At 42.8% G+C, this 23,694-nt stretch overlaps 1 protein-coding gene and 1 long non-coding RNA gene across 14 annotated transcripts in view; one reads left to right on the top strand and one right to left on the bottom strand.

Annotated features, from left to right (window-relative positions):
• The window catches only part of Gm12119, a 62,340-nt gene extending 43,986 nt beyond the window's left edge, over positions 1 to 18,354 (bottom strand). The window contains exons 1-3 of the long non-coding RNA XR_001780185.2: positions 15,614 to 18,354; positions 9,644 to 9,806; positions 6,366 to 6,557 (exon numbers count right to left, since the gene is read on the bottom strand). This is a non-coding gene — a long non-coding RNA (predicted gene 12119). The remainder of the gene's footprint in view (positions 1 to 6,365; positions 6,558 to 9,643; positions 9,807 to 15,613) is intronic.
• Positions 1 to 23,694, top strand: part of Kcnip1 (Kv channel-interacting protein 1) — a 364,010-nt gene extending 340,316 nt beyond the window's left edge. For 3 of the 13 annotated variants that reach the window (NM_001190886.1, NM_027398.4, NM_001363115.1), the window contains exons 2-8: positions 7,406 to 7,530; positions 8,465 to 8,534; positions 9,667 to 9,737; positions 10,495 to 10,602; positions 18,350 to 18,454; positions 19,823 to 19,885; positions 22,435 to 23,694. In NM_001190886.1, coding sequence (NP_001177815.1) covers positions 7,406 to 7,530; positions 8,465 to 8,534; positions 9,667 to 9,737; positions 10,495 to 10,602; positions 18,350 to 18,454; positions 19,823 to 19,885; positions 22,435 to 22,482 — 590 coding nt within the window. In that variant the 3' untranslated portion in view covers positions 22,483 to 23,694. Of the gene's footprint in view, positions 1 to 1,460; positions 1,494 to 7,217; positions 7,531 to 8,464; positions 8,535 to 9,666; positions 9,738 to 10,494; positions 10,603 to 18,337; positions 18,455 to 19,822; positions 19,886 to 22,434 lie in introns of all 13 variants that reach the window. The other 10 variants (XM_017314753.2, XM_017314754.2, XM_017314751.2 and 7 more) reach the window with 8 other exon arrangements.

The following is a 23,694-nucleotide window of genomic DNA, read 5'->3' as shown; positions in this document are numbered from 1 at the left end:
CTCTGGCCAGAGAGCTCACAAATGCCTGTAACTGCAGCTTCAAGGGATCTGGTGCTCTCTTCTGACCTCCCAAGGCACAAATGTATACAGGTACACACACACACACACACACACACACACACACACACACACACAGAGATGCAGAAGCAGAGAGAAGGAGATTACAATGTTAAATACAGCCCATTAGAGCTAATGAACTAGCTCAAGGAGTAAAGCTGTTTAGCACCAAACTCGACCTGAGTTTGTTCTCCAGGACCCACGTGCTGAAAGGAGAAAACCATCTCCCATATGTGGTCCTCTGATGTTCACATATGTACCATGACACATGAGTGTACACACACACACACACACACACATACACTCACACACACACACTCACACTCAAATGTCACTCATCAAGTAATCAAGGAGGCAACTAAATCCAGTAAAATAAATGTCCCCCGTGGACAAAGACTAGGAGACAGTAGATACCCAGCAGTGTGGACTGCCACTCTTAGGAGCAGTGTAGACAGAAGCCATTCCAGTCTGGGTTTGTGGGGCTGAGGGAACTAACACACACTGAGGATGCTGTCTGGACTGTCTGACACACTTTTGGTCAAGCGTGCCAGCAAGACAGGAGGGAATGAAAAAAGGAGCCCGCATGGGAAAGCACAGTTGAGCAGCACATAGACCTGAAAGGCCAGCAGGAAGGCACTGAGCAGAGCTCCCTAGGAACGCAGACTCACCCAGCTTACATGGCTTGTGTGTGTGTATGTGTTGGCAGGGGTGGGGTGGGGTGTGTAGGTCTGGTTTCTCTCCTTTGCTTCATCCAGGGCACAGTAAAAGGGTTAACCTGCATCTACTCTGTCACACACCCTAATATGCCAAGTCTTACCACCAACAGCACTTTTTCTCTGCTCCACCTGGACTGCTCATCACACTTAAGAGAGGAGGAGGGAGGCCAAACGATGGAGCTTGTAAACTCCACGAGGCAGGAAACAGACGGTTTACTTGTCATAAAGAATAACCGATGCTCCGTCGATAGTTGATGACGAAAGCGAACTATCCCACAAGATCCATAGCTTAATCCCAGACAAGAGAGGGGTAGTGGGGCCTTCTCATGGTGGAGGGTGTCTTCAAAGCCACTCTGCAATGAGGGTACATCCCAGAAGCCATCCACATCCACATCCTCTGCCACACGCCACCTCATCTCTTCAGGCTGCATGACTGCATGGCTCCGAGCATGCTGGATGAGCCCTGCTGGCAGTGTGAGCACTGGGAGGTGACCCAGTGCTGGTGCCTGTTCTGACTGCGGGGAAGGGATGGGAGAGCCAGGCTCTGCTATGCTGAGAAGAGGCCCTTTGCGTAGGTCAAGTTGGGTGATGATCAGGGGTTCCTCAGAGTGCCTCTCCAATGACAATAAACATGTTGTGCTTTTGAAATGAATAGATTTGGTAAAATGTTTTCTTACTTTTTCCTAGACATCGCCTGGTGGTATTACCAGTATCAGAGAGGTAAAAATAAATAAATAAATAAAGTCAACACTATCTCACCATTTTGACTGTCTCGGTCACATTACTTGGAAAGGAAGAACTTCTCAATCAAGCATATATTCTGCAATTAGCTTTCTCATTCACAGCTTTTGTTTCTCGTTGTTAGCAAACTCAGTCTATGTAAAAACAGCTAGGGGTATTTCTCTTAGGTATGCGGTTTAAGGAAAGCTTTGCTCCTCCTAAGACACTCATATTTTTTTCCTTCCATACTAATTGAACAACTATTAAGATAAAGCTCAGAGCTTTTACTGATATGTAGCTTAAGTATATTTTTTCTTTTTTTTCTAGGAATACAAATATTTTTATTAGATATTTTCTTCATTTACATTTCAAATGCTATCCCCTTTCCTAGTTTCCTCTCTGAAAATCCCCTATACCCTCCCCCTGCCCTGCTCCCCAACCCACCCACTCCTGCTTCCTGGCCCTGGCATTGCCCTGTACTGAGGCATATGATCTTCGCATAGCTTAAGTATATTAATTGTTCAGAACAAATGACCAGAAATTCTCTGCTCTCCTCCCCCAACATGGTCTGAAACTCCAATTGCATCAGCACTTTCTGAAGCCATTTTTCTTTATCTGTTTTTATTCTATTATTCAGTTCCTACAATCCACTTCACATTCTTTGTGAGACAAAGTGGAAACTTTAAATAGGCAGACTGTTAGAGAATAGGCTGTGTGGCTAAGGCAGGAGAAAGGCAGGTGGTGGGGAGGAGAAGAGGGTGTGCATGAAGACCCACACTCAACCCAGGAGACAGCTTATTGTGTTAAAAGAGCCCAAAGTGAAGCCAGGCATGGTGGCGCACACTTTTAATCCCAGCACTGAGGAGGTAGAGGCAGGTATCTCTGTGAGTTCAGAGCCAAGCTGGTCTACAGAGGAGTTCCAGGGCTGCCAGGGATACATAGAGATACACTGTCTCAGAGAGGTGGGGGGCCCTAATGACTCTAGCTCCCCAGAGTACCTTGCCCCTGCTCAGCTCCAGCAGATGATGCCCTGGTGAAGATTTTCCAAGAGAAATATAAAATACAAACGTGGTTGTGGATTTCTTCTCCATAAACATTGGCAACTAGTTTAAAATGTATTTTATTTATTTCATATAAAATAGGAGCTTATATATATTTTTCTCTTTGGACTACATACAAGCTAAGAGGATCACAATTTTGTAACCTCAAAATGGAATAGATGGGTGGGTGTGTATAAAAGAGCCCAGATTCTGCTTCTGCCCAACAGGAATAAGCTTACATGTGCACAGTGCACACACACCCTCATGCCCGAGTGCACGTGCGTGCACACACACGCGCGCACACACACACACACACACACACACACACACACACACACACACACGGGAGAAACTGTATTCTAAGCCAGGAAGGAGATGGTCAAAGTTTTGGGTCATGGACTTTGCCATCTTCTGAGAAGGTACTTCAGTGGCATGTACCCCCAGATGCGGGTCCCTACTGCTCACAATCTGTGGACCTGACTTGTACACAAGTGTGATGCTTCTTAAGAGCAGAAGTACCTCAAGGCTGGTCACATTGTGACCAACTTACCATCTGTGCTCCAATGAAGCCACCGAGGGGATACAGGAAGCCGAATCTGAAAGAACAGTCCCAGACTGGATGGAATTAAAGATTGAGCCTTGTCATTGTTGGCTTGTGACCCAAGTCTCAGACAAAAGGGGTTAGTGGCAGATCTTGGGGGAGAATAGTAACAGAAGATATTTGCATGAACTCTGTTCAAAAGACACAGAACTCACTGGCACTAAAGGGGACTTGATACAAAATGGTTTTTCAAGATGGTCTAAAGTTTTCATCCATCCTATACCCTGAATAACCTGAAACCCTAAATATTTTTTTAATTACTCTGAATCATACGCAATTTTGTCCACTGTATCATCCTGTATAATTTATCTTTCTGGCTCACATCTACCCCTAGTGGTAGATATGCCTTACCCTGTGAGTCACGTGTAGTTAGAAAATTACCTTTTCTATTAAGGTAACTGATTTCTAAATATCAAGTGGGGAGGGCACCATACCCCTTACTTCCACCATACACAGAATAACATGAAAGCAATTCTAAAAGAAATGACAAAAAGAAAATAATCTCATTGATGTTTATCAAACAGAACTTCCCATAGCATTAACCTCAATGTTAGCTTTGATCCAAACTCAGTCGGTCTTAATAATTAGTTCATTGTTATCTTTAATAATGAAAATAATAACATCAAGGAAAATTTGGCATCAAAGACTCACAAGAACCAAAACAGTAAGGAAGCTCCCTGTGTGTTAGTTCTGATTCTGTCTAACCATGGAGCTGGGCAATGTCCTCCCGCTACTGGCTCTGTCCTGAGACATCCAGGGAGTCCCTGGGTGGACAGGAGAGATGTGAATATCACCCTTCCAAAATAGATATATTATTTGCAGTGGCCCCGAACAATGAGCCTACAAGGTGGTATGGAAGAGAGGAGTGCCCAAATGGGAGCAAGCTGCAGAAGCTGTGGCCGAGTTAAATTACTGTTTTCCAGTGACAGGCCATGACTCGTGAGGGTCACAGCAGCACAGGTTTGCCCAGGCTGAAGGACATCTCATCAGTCAGACAGCATTGTCCCATCAAGTTTTACCTTCAAAAGATTTCACGAGACTGTTTGCATACATGTATGCGTATACTTGATTGTTATGTAAGTTGCATGTTTACTTGCTGGTTTAAGCCCCTAAGTGTCCATGGGTGGCTACTTCCTTCCCTACATCATGAGCCCCAATAACCTGACTCTTCCCCCATGGTGACTGTGACCACAGACTGAGCATTAGTCAAGTGCAAAGCCGGAAAGCAAAAGCCTGGCCATCCATAACAGACAGCTCAGAGCCTGCAGAATCTCTCTCTCTCTCTTTTTTTAATATCAATTGAATTGATTACAAGTTACTAAGCTGCAAGGCGCATTACAATGTTCTGTTAACTACAGAAATATAGAAAGGACAAACAGAACAAGCTCTCCGTGTCTAGCATTTCACTCTACTGTTCAAAAGCCTCCGTGCATCAATAAAGCCAAAACAAAACGACACGTGAAGATCCAACACATTCAGGTCAGTAAGAAACAAATCAAAACATTTTCCCCTTCACAAACTTGCAAAAAAAAAAACCACCCATCCCCTCCCAACACCCCCTTACCATTTTGCAAATAAAACAGAACAGAACAAAATTAAGTGAAGACGTCAATTCTTGGGGCTGTTTAGAAGGAAGCTTTTAACTTTTTATAGCATCAATGTTTTGTTTTTAGGCAGCAACACTGGCCTTGGCAAAACAAAAACAAAATCTTTTTGTGTGTTTTTTCCTTTCAGAGCGCATAACATTTACAAAAATACACACCAGTCATTGCTAAGGGCTATTAATTCTGTGCCTAGGCAAACATTCTGCCACCAAATAAATGCTAACAAATATGGCGCGAAAGACCCAATCAATATTATACTGCTTAACACAAACCAGCTTATCCTTCAAATGAAGAAGTTACATATCTGTTTCAAAATATAGACATGTATAATGAAAATAATGTCTCTACATAAGACTAACTCTTATGTAGATATTGTAGATATATCTTTGTAGATATATTCACAATTCGACATCTTGGTAGATAAGGAAGATGGAGGCAGGTAGGGGAAGGACCCTCTAGATTGAAGAGGAAGTGATCTAGGGAAAAGGAGGTCGCTGCCCTGTGGTTCAAGGGTCTCTCTCTTACTTTAACATCCCTAGCTAAGATAGTCTGCTGAATCTCTTTAACCTAGAACTCAATCCTGCCTCCCAGATAGCAAGCCTATCACTAGTTAATAAGGAGTGACTCCTCATCTAAATAAAGTGGGTTTAATAGTTGGTGTCTTGCTAATTAGCACTTTTTAAGCAAGGTGATGGGAAGTGAATGCTGGTTCCAAATTGGAAAAAAATTACTTTAAACTTCTGCAAAGAAAGTTTATAATCCCCTTAGCTTATAAGGAGACTACAGGAGATTGAGAAATAGCGCCACACCACACACTCACTCACACACACATAAAAGCATCTTTTTCCTTCTGGGTCAGATAAATATTTGCAGGTAGAGCCCTTCGAAAACAAATCATCTCTTTCCAAAATAGAGTTTTCCATTTTCTTATTTATATTTTAAGATTTATATTCTAATTCTTCTTCCTTTACCAGGGCTACCTGGGCATTCCCCCCAGTGGATTCTGGGAGGAAATGTGTGGGGTATATTATAAGCCTCTACAGCCCCTCTGAAGTTTCTTCAGAATATACATAGTTAAAGACACATGGACTTTTATGCTAAGACTAACCAACCACTGATTTCTTAGGATGAGTTTGAGGTCTCATGAGACACTGTGAGCTTTCCATATTACACCTGTGTGCACCTCCCCCTTCCTCGCTTTCCTTTCTGGACACTGGCCCTTAGATTTACACAGAAGCCTTCTGCATTTAGGTAATTGGTGCTTAACTCATTACCTACAAACCTTACAACAAATAAAGGCTTTGTAAGAGTTGTGAGGAAATTGGACACTTGCCACAATGTAACATAAACAGAGTATCTTATTTATATTCAATCAGTATCTGCCTCCATCCCAGAAGGATTAGGTGATGAGTAGTGCCCAGCACGCAAGAAAGATCACAATTAAACTTGGCTTGCTGCATTCTTGAGGCTTTACTGTAACATCCATTACCACTGGGACTCTGCTCAAAATATAAATTTTGATGGATTTGTTTTGTGTTGGGATTTAAGCGTCACGGTAGCAGAGGAAATCTGGCCCAAAGAGCCCAACCCCACGTACAGAACGCCTACAATCACTGCTCCTGCTCACCTGGTTCTGCGATGCAAACCCATCCTGCGTCCTCTCTGACTGGCCATTGTGCTGTGTGGTTCGTGTGTTCCCAGCAGCCTGCTCAGCTCACCCTGGTTTTCACAAGGTGGAAGCTGGAGTTGTTCGATATATGGATTTGCTGATGCCTGTGTGACGATAGGCAGAGTAGGGTAGATGGTAAACGATCCTTGCCTGGAATAGATTTACAGAAAGTATTTTGGCAGGGCCCGAAGAAAGTGAGTATTCACGTATCCCTGTGTGGGTCTAACCTCCTGGAAGGGCCACTGAGGGATGAACTGCGAGTTGCTTTGAAGGAAGATAAGTAGACTCAGCTGACAGGCACTTTGCAAACAAACAGTGTACCATTAGACACCATTTCAGCACATGTGGGAGGTTGAAACCTTACTCTCTATGACTGTTTATAGAACCTTTCAAGTGTCCTGGAAACCTTTATGCAAAGATGCTCATACTGAAGTCACTTCCCTGGTACTTAAGGAGACCTTAGCAGATATTATAGAACAATAGCGTGTAAAATATATTCAGATTCTTTAAAGTCATATTTAACATAGCATATAACCTGAACTTCCTTCTAAGTCTCCCTAGCACCTCCCTTGCTAGCCCACATGGTGAAACTTCATCTCTTTTGAAAATAGCTAGGGTTTCTTCCCTTTCCTATTTAGAGGGTCTCATTCTGCTCTGTTGCCTGTGGCTGTTAGTGAGCATCCATTTGAATATGTAAAGAAGGTGATTTGAAAGAGATGTTTTCCTGTGGCTGTGTTCTGAACACTTCTACCCTCAGCTCCCTATCTGAGAAGCTGATGGTCCCTCCCCTTTACTGTTTGTCACTTCTAGAGCAACACAGTGGACAGATTGTGAAGCAGGCTGAGTGGGCAGGGGAGTGGGGCTCAAGGCCCAGGACCACCTGCAGTGCGACCCAGCCCAAGCCCAAAGCCCTAGTTCCCCACACTCTCTGAACAGCTCAGACTGGTCCGACAGAGACGGAGGCGGTCACGTTCTGACACCGTCCCCTCTGCTTCCAGACAAGATTGAGGATGAGCTAGAGATGACCATGGTTTGCCACCGGCCTGAGGGACTGGAGCAGCTTGAGGCACAGACGAACTTCACCAAGAGAGAACTGCAAGTCTTGTACCGGGGATTCAAAAACGTAAGACACCCCCACAACACACACACACACACACACACCCGCCCAAGACACTTGGAGGCCTGCTGTGATTTTTGCCACTTGCCTAAGCTTTTCCCATGCCAAGGTCCCCAGAGTGCAGAGATTCAGGGAGGCCACTGCTATGAACCCACGCCTGGTGAGAAAGTAAGCTTACAGGAGGACAAAGCCTCAGCAGACAGGAACCTCACCCACTGCAGAGAAGTGCCACAGGGTGGTATGACCTCAGAGGAGCCCAGCTGCCTTCTGGGATGCTTTGAAAGATCTCATACTCCAGCCTGGATATGGAGTTTGAGTTTAAAGTTTACATCTTAGAGCACAATCTTATTCCCAAATCACTGGGTGGAGTTGAGCAGAAGAGCTGTTCTGGTTGCCTCCTGCTAGAGCTTGGTCAATTGACCTACAGCTTGACTATGTTGGTCCTGAGTCTGATTTGCTCCCATTGGGCATTCTTCTTTCTAGTGCTGAAGAGGCCATGTTAATAGTGGCCAGCTGAGGTGGATCAGGGCCCTGGGAGGTAATTGTCCAATTGAGCACTTGGCTGAGTCTACTTACCATAGACTCAGTGCCACCTAATATTGAGGAAGCTGTTAGCCACATTCCACGGGTTGGTGTGTTCAAGATCACAGCCCACCTTGGAGAAGTCAAAAATCCTAGAGCAGGCTTCACCAAAACCCAAACCTAGATCTTTCTAGCCCTAAAGCCAAGACTTTCCCAACCCAGTCCCTAGTCTGTAATGACTTCCTCTCCCTTGCAAACCAGCTTTTCATGATAGGGTTGCCTCCAAGGCCCCCCTAAAGATACCCAGGATACATGTGTTTCCCAGTCTCTGCCCAAGAGAGGGCACGAAGAACCTGCTCAGTTTCCACCTCACTACAGACTCCCAGACCTCTCCCCCCCCCCCTCTCTCCCACCACAGGAGTGCCCTAGCGGTGTGGTCAATGAAGAAACATTCAAGCAGATCTACGCTCAGTTTTTCCCTCACGGAGGTGAGTAATAAACACCCTTGGAAAACCACTCTCTGGCATCCTCTCCAGTGCTCAGCCTTCCCTTCCCCAACCCCTCTGTTCTTTATCTCTGTCTTCTTTGGGGTCAGAGGAGAATTCATGGCGAGATTTTTCTTTTCTTACTAGAAAATACAAAACTCTCTGACAAACAAAACGGGGCCTCCTCTAGAAGAAGAATGGCTATTGCAGTGTCAGAAAGTCCTATAACAGCTCCAGGAAGCAGGCATCATGACCCCAGAAGGAACAACGGAGTTTCAGAGACATTAAGCAATTTACTCACCATCACACAGCTTGAATATGGCAGCCCAGGAATAGAAAAGTATATGGGACAAAAGCTTTGTCATTTTGGTTCCTTAAACAGCTAAGGCAGGTTGAAATTTCGTAAACAACATTAGTAAGTACTACAGACCACAACAATCACTGAGCAAAATAAACTGTGGGCAGCGTAAAGTTGTACTTATTTACAAAGTCAGATTAACGAAGGCACCGGACCCCCACCACCTGTCCAAGTAGGAACAGCTCCACAAGGCAAGGTATCCTTCCTCCTGTGGCCTTCTGGTGTCATCTGTCCACAGGTGTCACCTGGACAGTGCAGAACACCTCTCCCGGGGCCTAACAAAATAAAGACTCAAGTGTCCCACATCCTCCTTGGGCCTTTCCAGCAGTACACAGGTGTCTCCCTGGTGTGGGACTCAGTGTAGGATTTCTTTGGGCTGAGAAGGAGTAGTTTCACTTCAGGCTAGCACCTGACTCCCAGTTTATGAACACCTCAGAAACAGTGCTCACTGTGTCTCTCCTCACAAGGAAGTGCCGTGCCATGACAAGGACCCCTGCTCAGGATATCTTTATTCAGCCACACACACATACACACACACACACACACACACACACACATACACACACAGGACCAGGTCACAGAGGAACAGGCAGGGGACACAGTGGAGAGAGAGACAAGAACCTATCTAACCTTTTGCTAGAACTAACTTCTCACCTAAACTCCAGGGGCTGAGCAATGGATCTCCCTTTCCTCTCTCTGGCCCCACCCCTGCTGCCTCTGCCCTCTGGGGAGCCTTCCCTCCACCCCCACTCACCTGCTTTCCCCTCTTCTTTGCAGATGCCAGCACATATGCACATTACCTCTTCAATGCCTTCGACACCACCCAGACAGGCTCTGTAAAGTTCGAGGTATAGTATGTGGGTCCAGTCTGGGAGTTCCCTGTTTCCACATTGCCTCTCCTTCCAAATATGACGGTCCTAATGAAAAGAGTTAATTATCAAATGTCTTCAGTTAAGACAAGAAACTTGATTCATTTAACAAACATCAATTGAAGTCGGAGAAGACAATTTCCTTGTCTAAACACTGGGCTTGAGGGTGGTAGAGAGCTCCCTGTGCTCTGTATGCCGAAGGGCAACCTCTGGACCTAGCATTTCATATTTATTAACCTGCTTAACTTTTATAATAGTGTTTACAAGGCATGGTCGGATTATTATTTATTATCATTTTACAGAGGAAGAAAATGAGGCAGAGACAGAGTGGCTTTTCCAAGATCAGAGAGAGAAAAAAAAAGTGGCCAGGGAGGCCTTGAACACAGGCAGTGTGTTCTCTCACCCTGAGCTCCTATTCACTGGAATGTACAGTCCCTCGGATGTTAGCAACCATTGCAGCCTTGGGTTAGGATCAGCAAGGAAGGTGGAATTAACTGCCTAGAGGTGTCCACACAGTCAGAGCTTAAGTCGTCCTCAGTGGGCATCAGAAACTGCAACAGTGTAGGTATAGGGAATGGAAAATAGGACTGGGCCAGGCTGAGACTGGACATTTCCATCTGCCTAACAGGAGGGTGTGGGAGGTGCCATTTTGGAAAAGCACCATCATCCAGCCTGGTGGCCAGGCTTCTCTCCAGCCCCGAGGTGATTAACAGAGGCCTTCTTCTCTACTTCCTAGGACTTTGTGACTGCTCTGTCGATTTTACTGAGAGGGACAGTCCATGAAAAACTAAGGTGGACGTTTAATTTGTATGACATCAATAAAGACGGCTACATAAACAAAGAGGTAAGTGAGCTGAGAGCAGGGGACATGAGATGAACACACAGAAGAAGTGAAGAAGCCCACACAGCCATGTTCCCTATTCATCCAGACACGGGTGTTCAACAAAGATTGAGAATTCATTCAGCTTCCTGGATGCTGGAGACATCCAGCAATCGGCCCACGTCTGACTGTCATGGGGCAGTGGAGTGGAAAGGACAATCACAGCAAAATGTACAATGACAGGTAGATGTTTTGGTAAGAGTCAGCAAGGGGCTGTCTAATTCGGTATTGCCATACCAAGGGAAAGGCACCCCCAAAGTCAGGAAAAGTATCCCAGGAAGAAGAAACTGCCATTAGAAGATGGGGTTCCCACATGCCCTCCAAACAGAGAGGCTTGTTGGTGGCTGCAGGCTAGGAAGATACGGAAGAAAAGTAGACAGGCTTCAGCCTGGAAGGTTGTCAGGTTCAGATGGTGGAAGGCTGGGGTAGAGAGTCCACTCTACCTCCGGGGAGCTGGGGTGTAGAGCAGAGTTTTCAGAAAACACTAACTACTAACGGTGGCTCAAAGACAGCAGGAAAAGGTAAGTAGCTCCCTGTCCCTAAGAGAAATACAATTCACATTTAAAAACCCAGAAAAGTTCGAGCTCCTCGGATGATTTTCTGGTGACTTCTAACAAAGACCTACAAAGCTGGGGCGCAAGGAACTTTCCAATGTTTTTCTGTAAATCCAACAATACCCCGATTCTGAAATTTGAAATAAAAAAGGTCTGATGGAGAAGACAACTACCATTATTTCTCACGATGACAGATGCAAAAAAACCTATCAAAACTTTAGTAAACCGAATCTATCAATACATTAAAAAATACAGAATAGCGTAACAGAGCAAAGTTCATTCCAGGAATGCAAGGTTGGCTTAACACTCAAACATCCACATCATTCACTATATTTACACAACAAAAAGAAAAACTATATTGACTAAATAAATGCAGAAAAAGCACTTGATAAAAATCACCGCCTATTTATGGTAAACTTTTTAACAAATGGAGAATAAAAGATCCTTTTCTCAGCCTAGTTATCTGATAACTATTTTTAAGAACACTACAGCTAATATCTGCTTAACAGTGAATATTGCATAATTTCCCCCAAGGCCAAGAATGAAACAGGGAAACTGAGGTAAGAAAAAAATAAAGTTTTATCTGTAATAAGCTTGAATTCATAGAAAACAATTCATAGACATCTCAAAGAATCTGCAAAGGAATACCAAAGAAACTACTAAAAAAAAAATCATGAACTTATTTATTAAGGTAGCCAGATATAAATTCTATTTTTTAAAAAAGCAATATGTGTGTGTACTATGTTTAAAATAATCCTACTTATGATAGTATCCATATGCACAAAATTTTTTATAAATTCAACAAAATCAATTTAAGACTTATACATACAAAACCACAGAATATTGATGAAAATTAAGACCTAAGTAATCAGATGAGCCATGCTCATCTGTGTGACTACCCAACAATGTTAAAATGGAGATTCTTTTAAAAAATCATATTGTAGATTCAGTGTAGTCTCAACCAAAATACCCATCAGACCCTTTATAGCAGTTGATAAACTGATCTAAAATGTGACTATAAATGCAAGAGCCACAACAACAAAGATGAACGAGGCAGAGGCCTGGAGCTACCTCATCCCAAGAGTAACATGAACGTGTAGAGATGACTGCTCAGAAGACCTGGTGTTGCGTTAAACACAGCTTACCAGATCAAGATGGATGGTCCAAATCGGGCCTGGACCTGTGGCTCAGCTGCACAGCAGTTGCCTAGCAAGTGTAAGACCCTAGGTTTGATCCTCTTCCTTAAATAGGTTTGTCCATATTGTCATCTCAAAAAAAGATAACTGGAACCAATGGGAATACAACAAGGTCTTGAACAGATGGTTCTGAGTCACCTCTGCATCCACCTGAAGATAAGCAAGCATCTTCACCTTTACTTCATGCCAAAAGCAAGCATTAACATGAAGCGGATATACACATAAACTCAAGAGCAAAAGCCATTGTAGTAAAGAATACATAGAAGAAACGTCCTCACGAGTTCAGAGTGGGAAAGAATATCTTAGGGCGAGTAAGAAGAGATCATGAAGGAAATTTTGATGCTTTTCTTCGTCAAAGTTACAATTTTCTGTTATCAAAAATCTCATTAAGCTAAGGGAAATGAGGGCTGGAGAGATGGCTCAGCAGTTAAGAGCACTGACCGTTCTTCCAGAGGTCCTGAGTTCAATTCCCAACAACTGCATGGTGGCTCACAACCATTTGTAATGGGATCCAATGCCCTCTTCTGGTGTGTCTGAGGACAGCAACAGTGTACTCACATACATAAAATAAATAAATCTTTTTTTAAAAAAAGAAAAAGAAAAATTTTTAAAATAAAGGAAAGAAAAGGGAAATGAGAGCCATGGATTGGGGGAAAGGCTTGTAAATTATTATTATTATATGTCAAGAGACTGAGGTCCAAATATGTAAGAAATGTTCATAATTTTGTAAGAAGATAAACAAGTCCACTGAAAGTAGGTAACAAGAGGCCACCAATATGGCTCAGTAGGCAAAGGCAAATGCTGCCAAATCTGACGACCTGAGTTCAATCCCTGGAACCCACACACTAGTAGGAAAACATTGACCCCTGACCCCTGACCTTATACCCTTATACCCATATACTGTGGCATCCATGTCCCAACACACAAGATAAATTAATGTTTTTAAAAGCAATCACAATACAACAAAATCTTTAAATAGATTTTTAAGTGAAATAAATACTTCAGAAGATATTAGTAAGTGGACAGTAGACCCAGGGAAAATGGTTCCATATGTATGGTGTTCAAGGAAGTACACATTTTAAAAACTATAATAAACAATAGTTATGCATGCACTGCATAATAAAAAGGCCAACAACTCCAAGTGTAGACAAGGATGAGGAATAGTTAGGAACTCTTACACACTGCTCATGGGAAACAGTGTAACCCTTGCTGCTTAGGAAACATCTTAGCATCTTAAATAAAGTTAACATCCAACTAATGTATGGCCCAGAAATCCCACCTCTACACATTTACCTAAAATAAATGAAAATATGTAAATTCATAAACACCTACATGAGACTTGCTTAGTATCTTTATCTAAATAGCCCCCAAATTGCAAGCAACCTAAATGTCTTTCAAGAGGATGATGATAAACAGCTGTCTATGCATCCCCTGGGTGCTCGGGAACAGAAAGAAAGAAACCACTGCCACAGGCAATAGTGGCTCTGGGCTCTGCAGCCATCACACACACTGGATATAGACGGCCTCTGACGCCATGCAGTATCATTGGATGCACATCAAATTCTAGAAAATGAAAACTCCTTTAGTTACTAATGTGTCATCAGCTCCATGCCAGAGGTTGGCAGACAACATAGGAGCTTGTTCAGGTGATAAGAATAATCCAGGAGGCGGCACAGATGTACACATTTACCAACGTTTATCAAGCAGGAGACTTAAGTAAGTTTGCTATAATCAAGCTATACTCCAATACGCCCTGTTTTTTAAAGGGAGATCTCATTGTAACATGGGAACACCTAGATGATAGAATGTGCTCAAAGTATGTTGAATGAAAAAAGTTAAAACTTCGGCAAGGTATATGAAAGAAAACAAGAATCCAGTTTCACTTAAAATATGTGTCACAAATTCTAAACGAAATGCCAGGAAGTTAGATTTAGCTCTCTAGTTAAAGGAGCACACATGGTAAGGAGCAGGTTTCTTGCAGAATTCAATAGTATAGCATATCTATTAAATAATTCGCCGGGTGGTGGTGGCACACACCTTTAATCCCAGCACTTGGGAGGCAGAGGCAGACAGATTTCTGAGTTCAAGGCTAGCCTGGTCTACAAAGTGAGTTCCAGGATAGCCAGGGCTACACAGAGAAACCCTGTCTCAAAAAACAAACAAACAAACAAATTCATCACATCCATACATAAAAAGAACAAGCCATTTAATTATAAAATCATATTCCATCAAGTTTACCTATATCCTTGGTCAGTTTTTAAACTCCTAATAAAGTGGGAGTAAAATTCATCTTGAGCATAATAGAATGTACCCTCTACATAGCTTTTCACATCTTAGTGACGTCTCAGAGGCCCTCGGCTACAGCAGAGATGAAGACCAGAGTGCTTGCTATCGACCCACACCATCTGCTAGTGCTTCAAAATGCTTCTGAGACACAGTGGAACAGAAGCACACATCTGGGAAGCTAGGGCAGTCTTTGTTAATGACAAGATTTTCTCCTCTCTACTTATTTATTTGTTTTCAAAGAGGTCTCACACTGTAGCTCAAGTTGACTGGAACACACTATGTAGTCCAGGCTGGCCTTAAATGTATGGTGATCCTCCTGCCTCAGCCTCCTTAATACTGGGATTATAAGTGAGAGGCTCCATGTTCGGCAATGGCATGATTTTGTACTTAGCGGGTTGGGGGGGAAAGACAAGAGAAACTACTTAAACAATTAGAACTAAAGATCATGTATGGTGACTTAACATATAAAGAGAAATAAACTGGGTGGCCCATGTCTCAGTTATGACTGCTTAGAAAGTTGTAACTAAGATACTCTAAAAATAGCTATTTGTCTCTAACTAATTTCAAATTTGGTTGTTTGTAACCAAAACAAAAATTGTTTTTAGAGGGAAAACTAGGCAAATCACCAGTTGAAAATAGGAAAGATAATTTTCAAAAGGTCGAAACTGGAACTATGCGGTAGTATGCTGTGTGAGGAGGCAAGGGGGCTCAGGTGGGTTGGGATAACTGAAGAAGAAGCTGAGAACCAGTTAGTAATTCCACTCATAACAGAGGGAACACAAGGAAGAGCTCAAACAGATGTGAGTAATGAAACAGATGAATCCAAGGAAACTGGTTTGCTAGACTATTTTAGCAGTAAATGAATGAATGTTCTGAATGTCACAGGTGTAAGTTAATTATAGATACACAGGTGACTTTTAACAAAAAAACAAAACCCACCTAGTATTATAGCAATCAAGCCAGGAAGCAACATTTCTCCATGTTCTCTGGTTCAGCTCTTGCCTCCAGGCTCCTGCCTTGAGTTCCTGTCCTGGTTTCCTTTCATGATGCACAGTCATCTGTAAGATGAGATAAAGTCTTTGTCTTTCCCCCAAAAAAGGAGAAGTAGGTGTCGCAACTAAATTTAGAAAGGGAAAAATATAAAATTAAAACACAAAGAAAAAGTATTGGTAACATCGTTCTAAATATTTTTAAATTCTTCACCTCAACAAAATGGCATGGCCAAAGTTGGAAATCAGGTCACAGTGTTGTTAAAACATCTGCACGTGATGGCGCTTCCCCCTGGACACTAGCTAAGAAAGCACTCACATCTGCTTCACTTGCCTTTGGATTTCCTCGGAAGAGGATCTAGCACATGGTGCATACTTCCAGATGCCTTATAAACAAATTTATACATCTCCAAAGTACATAAAGAGTTCTCCCAATCAAATTACAATTAAACACAATGAACAGATTGGATGTGCAAAGAAGTTGTGGAAACACAGTGAGAAGTGGTCACTGTGTGCATTAAACACTCACAAGAAACCAAAGCTAGTAGATCAACAGTGGGATCACAGAGGCTCTAAATTTCTAAATTTTTATCTTTAATTGTATATTACTATATAAGGGGGTGGGTTTACACAGACCCCTCAAAGTCCAGAAAAGGGTACCAGATCCCCTAAAGCTAGAGTTGCAGGCAATTGTGAGCCACCTAGCATGGAGCTGGGAACAGACCCCTGTAAGAACAGAACATAGTCTTAACTACTGAGCCATCTTCCCAGCCCAGATTTCAAAACTCATTAAATAGAAGGTGACCACTTAAAATCACAGACAACTAACAAGTGTATATGATTTCATGTGTTTAACATCACTTTATAGCTGGGTGGTGGTGGTGCATGCCTTTAATCCCAGCACTCAGGAGGCTAAGGAGGTGGATCTGCAAGCTTGAGGCCCACCTGGGCTGCAGAGCAAGTTCCAGGACAGCCAGAGCTACATAGAGAAACCCTGTCTCAAACAAAACAAAGTAAATTGAAACAAAAAACAAAAACAAAAAAATCATGTTATAAAGCATTATTATAGCATTCCATCAATTTTCTAGACAGCTAAGTTCTTAGAGTCATGTTTCACGTATGATATTCTAAATTAAAGTATCCAAATACTGCTTTACAAAACATCTACAGAAAGGAGCCTCAGATGGGATTTGTGCCTCCTGGTCTTCAGCTTTGGTTCAGTACATTTTTTTCCATCCCATCACTGAATAATCTTACTAACGACTCCCTTTTTATAATGGGCAAAGTAGACCAAATTATCCCCATTCGTGTCTATTAGACATCGTTAGATGGCAGCATTAGTGGAGGGCGTATTAGTGTGAATAAGTAGTTTCCTAAGACCTCTTCCTAGCTACCATGCTGGAACGTTCTTATCAAACTTGCAGACAGTGAAGATCCCAAGCATTCAAAATTACTTTTCTGTCTGTTCTTGGATAAAACGGTTTCAAGCAGAAACTCGCTCAATGGCCACATTGGTGTGAAAGACTCGTAAGGTACCATCTCTCTTGAAATGAAGATCTGGATACAAGCCCATTTCATTTCCTAGTCCCATGTGTTGGGAGCCTACTAAAGAAATGACCCTCGGTGACATACAGACCTTCTTTCTAAGCATCTTTCTCCAATTTAAAAAAAAAAAAAAAAGGAGCCAGTCTTCTTAGAGAGCTGTTTGTCTTGGGATCGGGAAAGGAGAAATAGAAAATGCACCTGAATCCTCGTTGGGGAAGGTCAAACAGCTACAGACATCAGCTTAGAGGAGTTTTAATAGTCAAAGCTACAGTGATTTAATCAACAAAACAAACCATGATATTATTGCATCATCACCAACAAAATATAATAGATATCCACAAGTCCAAAGAACTAAGTACATAGACAAATGAAGAGAAGGCACCGCTTGCTTAGAGAGGTATTCTAGTACATCTAAAATTATTAATAATCTACTTAAAGAAAGCCTCAAGTGCCCTCTGGATGTTGGCTGTTGGTCCCCTTTTCCTAATTTGAAACACCAAACAGAATCTGATAAGATTTTTTAATCTGTGATGAAAAACATTAACTTTTTCAAAAGAAGATAGAATTTGCATTAAGCAAATAGCATAGTGATCTGTTTGCTGTCAAGCTGTGTTGACAGACAAATCAGAGAGCCGACAGACAACCCTTTCCTCAAGTAACCACCAGTAACAAGACAGCTACAGGAAGTTTTCTGTAAGTCTAAAATTATTAATTACAGCTTCAGAGAAAACCCCAGTGTCCTGTGGGTACTCCTGGCATTGGCTACTTTTTTTCTTAACTTAAAATGTCAATAGTAACTATGAGGGTGTTTTTAAGGCTAGTCTAAAACACTCATTTACCTCTAAGTCAGAGGAATGCTTCATTGTCTCAGTCTGCAAATGGAGAATCCAATGTCATCCCTCCCTGAGGGCAAAGCAAGAAGAGGCAGCCTGCCCAAGATGTCTGAAGGCAGAGTGGCTGCCCCCACTTTCTCTTGGGGAGGGAGTTTCGTCCTCTCCCTTAACTCCCACTCTTCTGCTTCAAAGGGTCCTCATAACCCCTCTGTTTAGCTAGAGGAACCCTAATCAAATCCTAAATTCTGTCACCCAAGAAGATATGATCTCACGGTCCCAACTGTATGTACCTCCATGTCCCCTTCCAGGAGATGATGGACATAGTCAAAGCCATCTATGACATGATGGGGAAATACACCTATCCTGTGCTCAAAGAGGACACTCCCAGGCAGCATGTGGATGTCTTCTTCCAGGTATGTATGCACCTGTGCACGGGCTTATCCTGATTGGCCAGGAGATGCTCCTGAGAAGCAGGCCAGTGTCACGGAAGAGAACAGGGGTGCATCATCATTAACTACAGTGGTAACTTTCATAAAAATCTTTTCAGGGGCTGAGTGGAAAGAGAAGACTCTATCTATTGCATCTGTGTACATACTGAGCAAGTTTGTCTGGCCTGTAAAGGGGAATGTAATTGGAATCCTGGGTAAAGCCAGACTGCAAGATCCTTAAGTGGGAGAGCTCAGCCTTGATCTTGATGGGTGGATGCTGTTGATGACAGCTTGCACAAGTGGCACCCTCATAGCTGCACTTAATCTGAAAACAAAACGAAACAAAAGTCTAGCAATAGAGCATACCAAAGAACGTCAGAGCTCACTCCAACCCAAGCCTCCCAATTTGCAGCTAGGAAAAAAAAAGAGATCTCTCTGACATCTTGAAAGTTTGCACAGAAAACCTGTACAGAGATGGACCAGAACCTGTTGTTCCCAATGTTCTTTCTGCCAGATAACGGCCAGCAGAATGTGTGCAAACACATCTGTTACGGTTTGGAAGTGGCTTGGGTGTATGAAGCCTGCTCCCCAGGTGGCAATGTTTAAAGTCGTGGAATCCTCAGTGGCCTGGGTACGAGAGGAGGTGACTGGCCCTGGGGAGCACTGCCTCAAGAGATATTATGCTGTCATTGCCGAGAGCCTGGGTTGAATGAGCAAGTCAGGCCCGTCCACATTCTCCGGCTTCCTGTTTCATTGTGTGACTTCTTCCACATGTGTCCACTATGAAGATGCCATTCCCCCCATGAGGCCCTCACTAGAGAGAAACTGGTGTTGTGTTCTTGGAGACAACAGTGGTTATCAACCTGTGTGTCATGACCCCATTGGCAAACCTCTATTGCCAAAGTATTTACATTATGATTTATAACAGTAACAAGATTAAAGTTACGAAGTAGCAACAAAAATAACTTTATGGTTGGGGGTCACCGCAACATGAGGTGCATTAGACATAACTGCATTAAAGGGTTGCAGCATTAGGAAGATTGCAAACCACTGCTATAGAACAATAAGATAAACAAACCTCCTTTCTTTATACAGCACCTAGCCTCAGTTATTTTGTTATAATAACAGAAACATACTATTACATGTTGGGATGTCAGCATAATAATAATGTAGCAATGATGTAAGTGTTGAGACCAATCTTTTGATATAAGGAAGCCCATGAGGACCATAATACTATAACCAGTAATCAACTGACTAGCAAAAGACCATCCTAATTCTGGGGTTACCACAGAGAAAATTCAGAGAAATGTGAAATACCAGGTTGTTTAAAGACCTCTCTATTGTGTCTTTCAGAAAATGGATAAAAATAAAGATGGCATTGTAACGTTAGATGAATTTCTTGAATCATGTCAGGAGGTAAGGAGAGATCTCGGGACCAGGGAAGGGAATCTGGGGGGTTGAGACTATAGAGGGGAGGATCTGAAATCTTACACACCTACAACCGCTGGACTCAGAAGCCTAGCATCTTCATGCCTTGCCCTGGCCTGCTCAGCACAGGACTAAGCAGATAGCAGAAGCACAGGTTTGGGAGATGGAAAGGCCCAGCAAGCCGTCATGAAATAGACTGGCTGAATAGGTGGGCCTGCCCTATTTGCCTCCTCTGTACCTGTTCCTCAGAGGAACAGCTGGAAGACCTTCAGCAAGATTCTCAACCCAGTGTGCATAAAACTGCCTGAAGTTCCCCCAAATGTGTGTTTTCAAGCTATAATCACAGACACTCTAGAAGAGTCTAGAAATTGTCATAATTCAAATGCCCAGGACCAAGGCATCTAGAATTTGCTTATACAAATCAGACTCCTTGAAGCTTCCGCTAAAATACAGGCAGGGTCTGCCAAGGTCCAAGGCCAGGCTTGCTCTGTGCACTCCCCATGGGAGACACTGCTGTTCCTTGGACCATACATTGGCTAAGTCTCACGAACAAACTGGCCCTGGTGCCCTGCCAAGCAGTGAACTGGAAATGCACTCATCTACTTACAAGGTTTGCGCTCCATCTCATTCCACAAGAGCAGTCTAAGCTCCCCCAAAACCTGCAAGGTCTGGGAGTGAAAGTAGTAGCACACAAAGAGCTTCAGCCACAGGACAACCTTGCAGGCAGATGTCCCACACGATGGTGTTCCAGGTACTCAACAATTAGGGCAAGTTCCATTCTGACCTTTTTAAACTGACTTTTGCCACTGTCCTAGAGTGACCCAGCTCAGCCTGACAGGTCTTTGGGTAGTCTGAGGATCCCAAGTTCATTCCTAGGCAGCCAGAAGGAAGCATGTTGATAATACAATTGAGTTAGCAGCTTTGCCAGTGGAGTGAGAACTATTTCAATATTTAGTCATTGTGAACAGGCTAAGCAGCCATGTCTGTCATGCCCATTTTATTAAGAGAAAACTGAGGCACTACAGTGCTAAGATGTATGGTTAATGTGCGATGAGTGACAGAGATGGAGTTTAAACTGTCATGCTACTGTCCCACATCACACCCAACGGAAGCGCTCTTTCTTGGCTCTCCAGGTAAGAGAGGTTTTCAGGTCACCTTCCCCAGCTACTCCTTCCAAAGCTGTTCCTTTATTCACCATCTCACAATAGGTGAATATTAAACTCAACCCTACTTCATATACAGGGAAACTGAGGCACAGCAAGGATAAGTAACACAGGCAGGAAGTAAGAGGCCTGGGCTTGAGCACAAGCTGCCCAACTCCAGAACACACAGGAACTTACAAAGACTCGGATCCTCACAATTTACATTGTCTCTCTTGGTTTTCTCTATCAAAAGTCTGCTTTATTAACCTTAAACTCAGTGGGACACACACATATACACACACCATACACACACACATACACACACACATACAGGTCTATTTCCTTGAATACCACTTTAACAAATTTTCATATTTTCACCATATTTTATTCAAAATATAGAAGTGTAGTATTTGGAATCTAAAGATTTAAGAACTTTGTGCCTTCAATATTTATACCTTAGAAAGTCATGTGTGATGGTGCACACCTTTAATCGCAGCACTCAGGAGGCAGGGATAGGCAAATCTCCAAGTTTGAGGCCAGCCTGGTCTACAGAGTGAGTTCCAGGACAGCCAGGGCTACACAGAGTATCATATACTTTAAAGAGTATATGATAGAAAATATAAAACACAGACAAGAGCTAATATGAGCAAAGCCAAGATATCTCTTTGACGAAGATTAATAAAATGGACATGTGCTTAGCAAGACAGAGTAAAAAGAGAAAAAAAATTAAGTCCTCAAATTGCTGATATCAAAAGTAAATATAATAATATCTACTATCAGTTTTACCAATATTAAAAGATAATTATTCTTCAATAAATTTAACAATTCATGTTAAGATGTACAAATTCCCTTAAAAACACAGCTTATTAAAACAAATACATGGAGAAAGCAAAAATGTAAGCAATCCTATGTTTCAAAGGCTTTGAACCGTAATTTACACTTTACCCCCAAAGAAAATGACAGGCTTACATAGCTTCTGTAGTGAATTCTTCCAAATGTGTGAGGGAGAAACAATACTAATCTCAAAGAATAGTGAATAAAAGAGGACTTTCTCAGCTTGATTGATCAGGTTATCATAACCCTGGGATGGAAAATCAGGCTATCATAGCCCTAGGATGGGAAGTTGCAAGGTTGGCTTAATATCCAAGAATTAGTCAGTGTAATTAATCACAGTAATCAAATGAACAGGAAAAACTGCGACCAATCCGCGTAGATGTGGAAAATCATGTCATGCAACTCATTGATGGAGCATCTTAAAGAAAAGCAAGTTTGTAATACTGCTGCAGACTCGCTTTGGCACAGGAAGCTTACACTTGGGATTTGCTCGTTATCTAGCTCTTGGGCGGGAGCCTCACATGGCTCTAACCATCTTCTCTCCCACTCCTCTCTCCCCAGGATGACAACATCATGAGATCTCTACAGCTGTTCCAAAATGTCATGTAACTGAGGACACTGGCCATTCTGCTCTCAGAGACACTGACAAACACCTTAATGCCCTGATCTGCCCTTGTTCCAATTTTACACACCAACTCTTGGGACAGAAATACCTTTTACACTTTGGAAGAATTCTCTGCTGAAGACTTTCTACAAAACCTGGCACCACGTGGCTCTGTCTCTGAGGGACGAGCGGAGATCCGACTTTGTTTTGGAAGCATGCCCATCTCTTCATGCTGCTGCCCTGTGGAAGGCCCCTCTGCTTGAGCTTAATCAATAGTGCACAGTTTTATGCTTACACATATCCCCAACTCACTGCCTCCAAGTCAGGCAGACTCTGATGAATCTGAGCCAAATGTGCACCATCCTCCGATGGCCTCCCAAGCCAATGTGCCTGCTTCTCTTCCTCTGGTGGGAAGAAAGAGTGTTCTACGGAACAATTAGAGCTTACCATGAAAATATTGGGAGAGGCAGCACCTAACACATGTAGAATAGGACTGAATTATTAAGCATGGTGATATCAGATGATGCAAATTGCCCATGTCATTTTTTTCAAAGGTAGGGACAAATGATTCTCCCACACTAGCACCTGTGGTCATAGAGCAAGTCTCTTAACATGCCCAGAAGGGGAACCACTGTCCAGTGGTCTATCCCTCCTCTCCATCCCCTGCTCAAACCCAGCACTGCATGTCCCTCCAAGAAGGTCCAGAATGCCTGCGAAACGCTGTACTTTTATACCCTGTTCTAATCAATAAACAGAACTATTTCGTACACTCTCAATTACTTCTTCTATGACTCTATGGCTCAGGAGAGGCAAGTTGTGACAAAGGGTGGTTAGTCCACCCATTTGGCCTCTGGTTACTAGTACTTTCTTGGGGCCACATGCTTTCACCCTTAAACCATCTTCATTAGCATGCAATTCAAATACTGTGATCATGTGCAAATGGTACTTCCAGACAGCACCTCTTTTCTAATAGGATTGCTCCTCCCAAGACTCCAATATAAAAAAATACCAGAGCCTCATATGGCACAACTAGAGCTGAAAAGGACCAGTCCTCTCTGATGATGATGTAGAGTCCAAAGACTGATCAAGTAGTTCCATCTTATAACCATAAAATGATTACGTGGGTCCAATGTCATGTATCTTAGTTTTCCGTGTGTTATCACATTAAATATTTCCTTACACATTAAAAAATGCTCTAACAAGAGCTTCCTTGAAAA

Source organism: Mus musculus, chromosome 11, assembly GCF_000001635.26.
Source record: "Mus musculus strain C57BL/6J chromosome 11, GRCm38.p6 C57BL/6J".
NCBI classification, from domain to species: domain Eukaryota; kingdom Metazoa; phylum Chordata; class Mammalia; order Rodentia; family Muridae; genus Mus; species Mus musculus.
The sequence above is the reverse complement of the archived record's forward strand: the minus strand, read 5'-3'. Positions and strand labels throughout refer to the sequence as shown.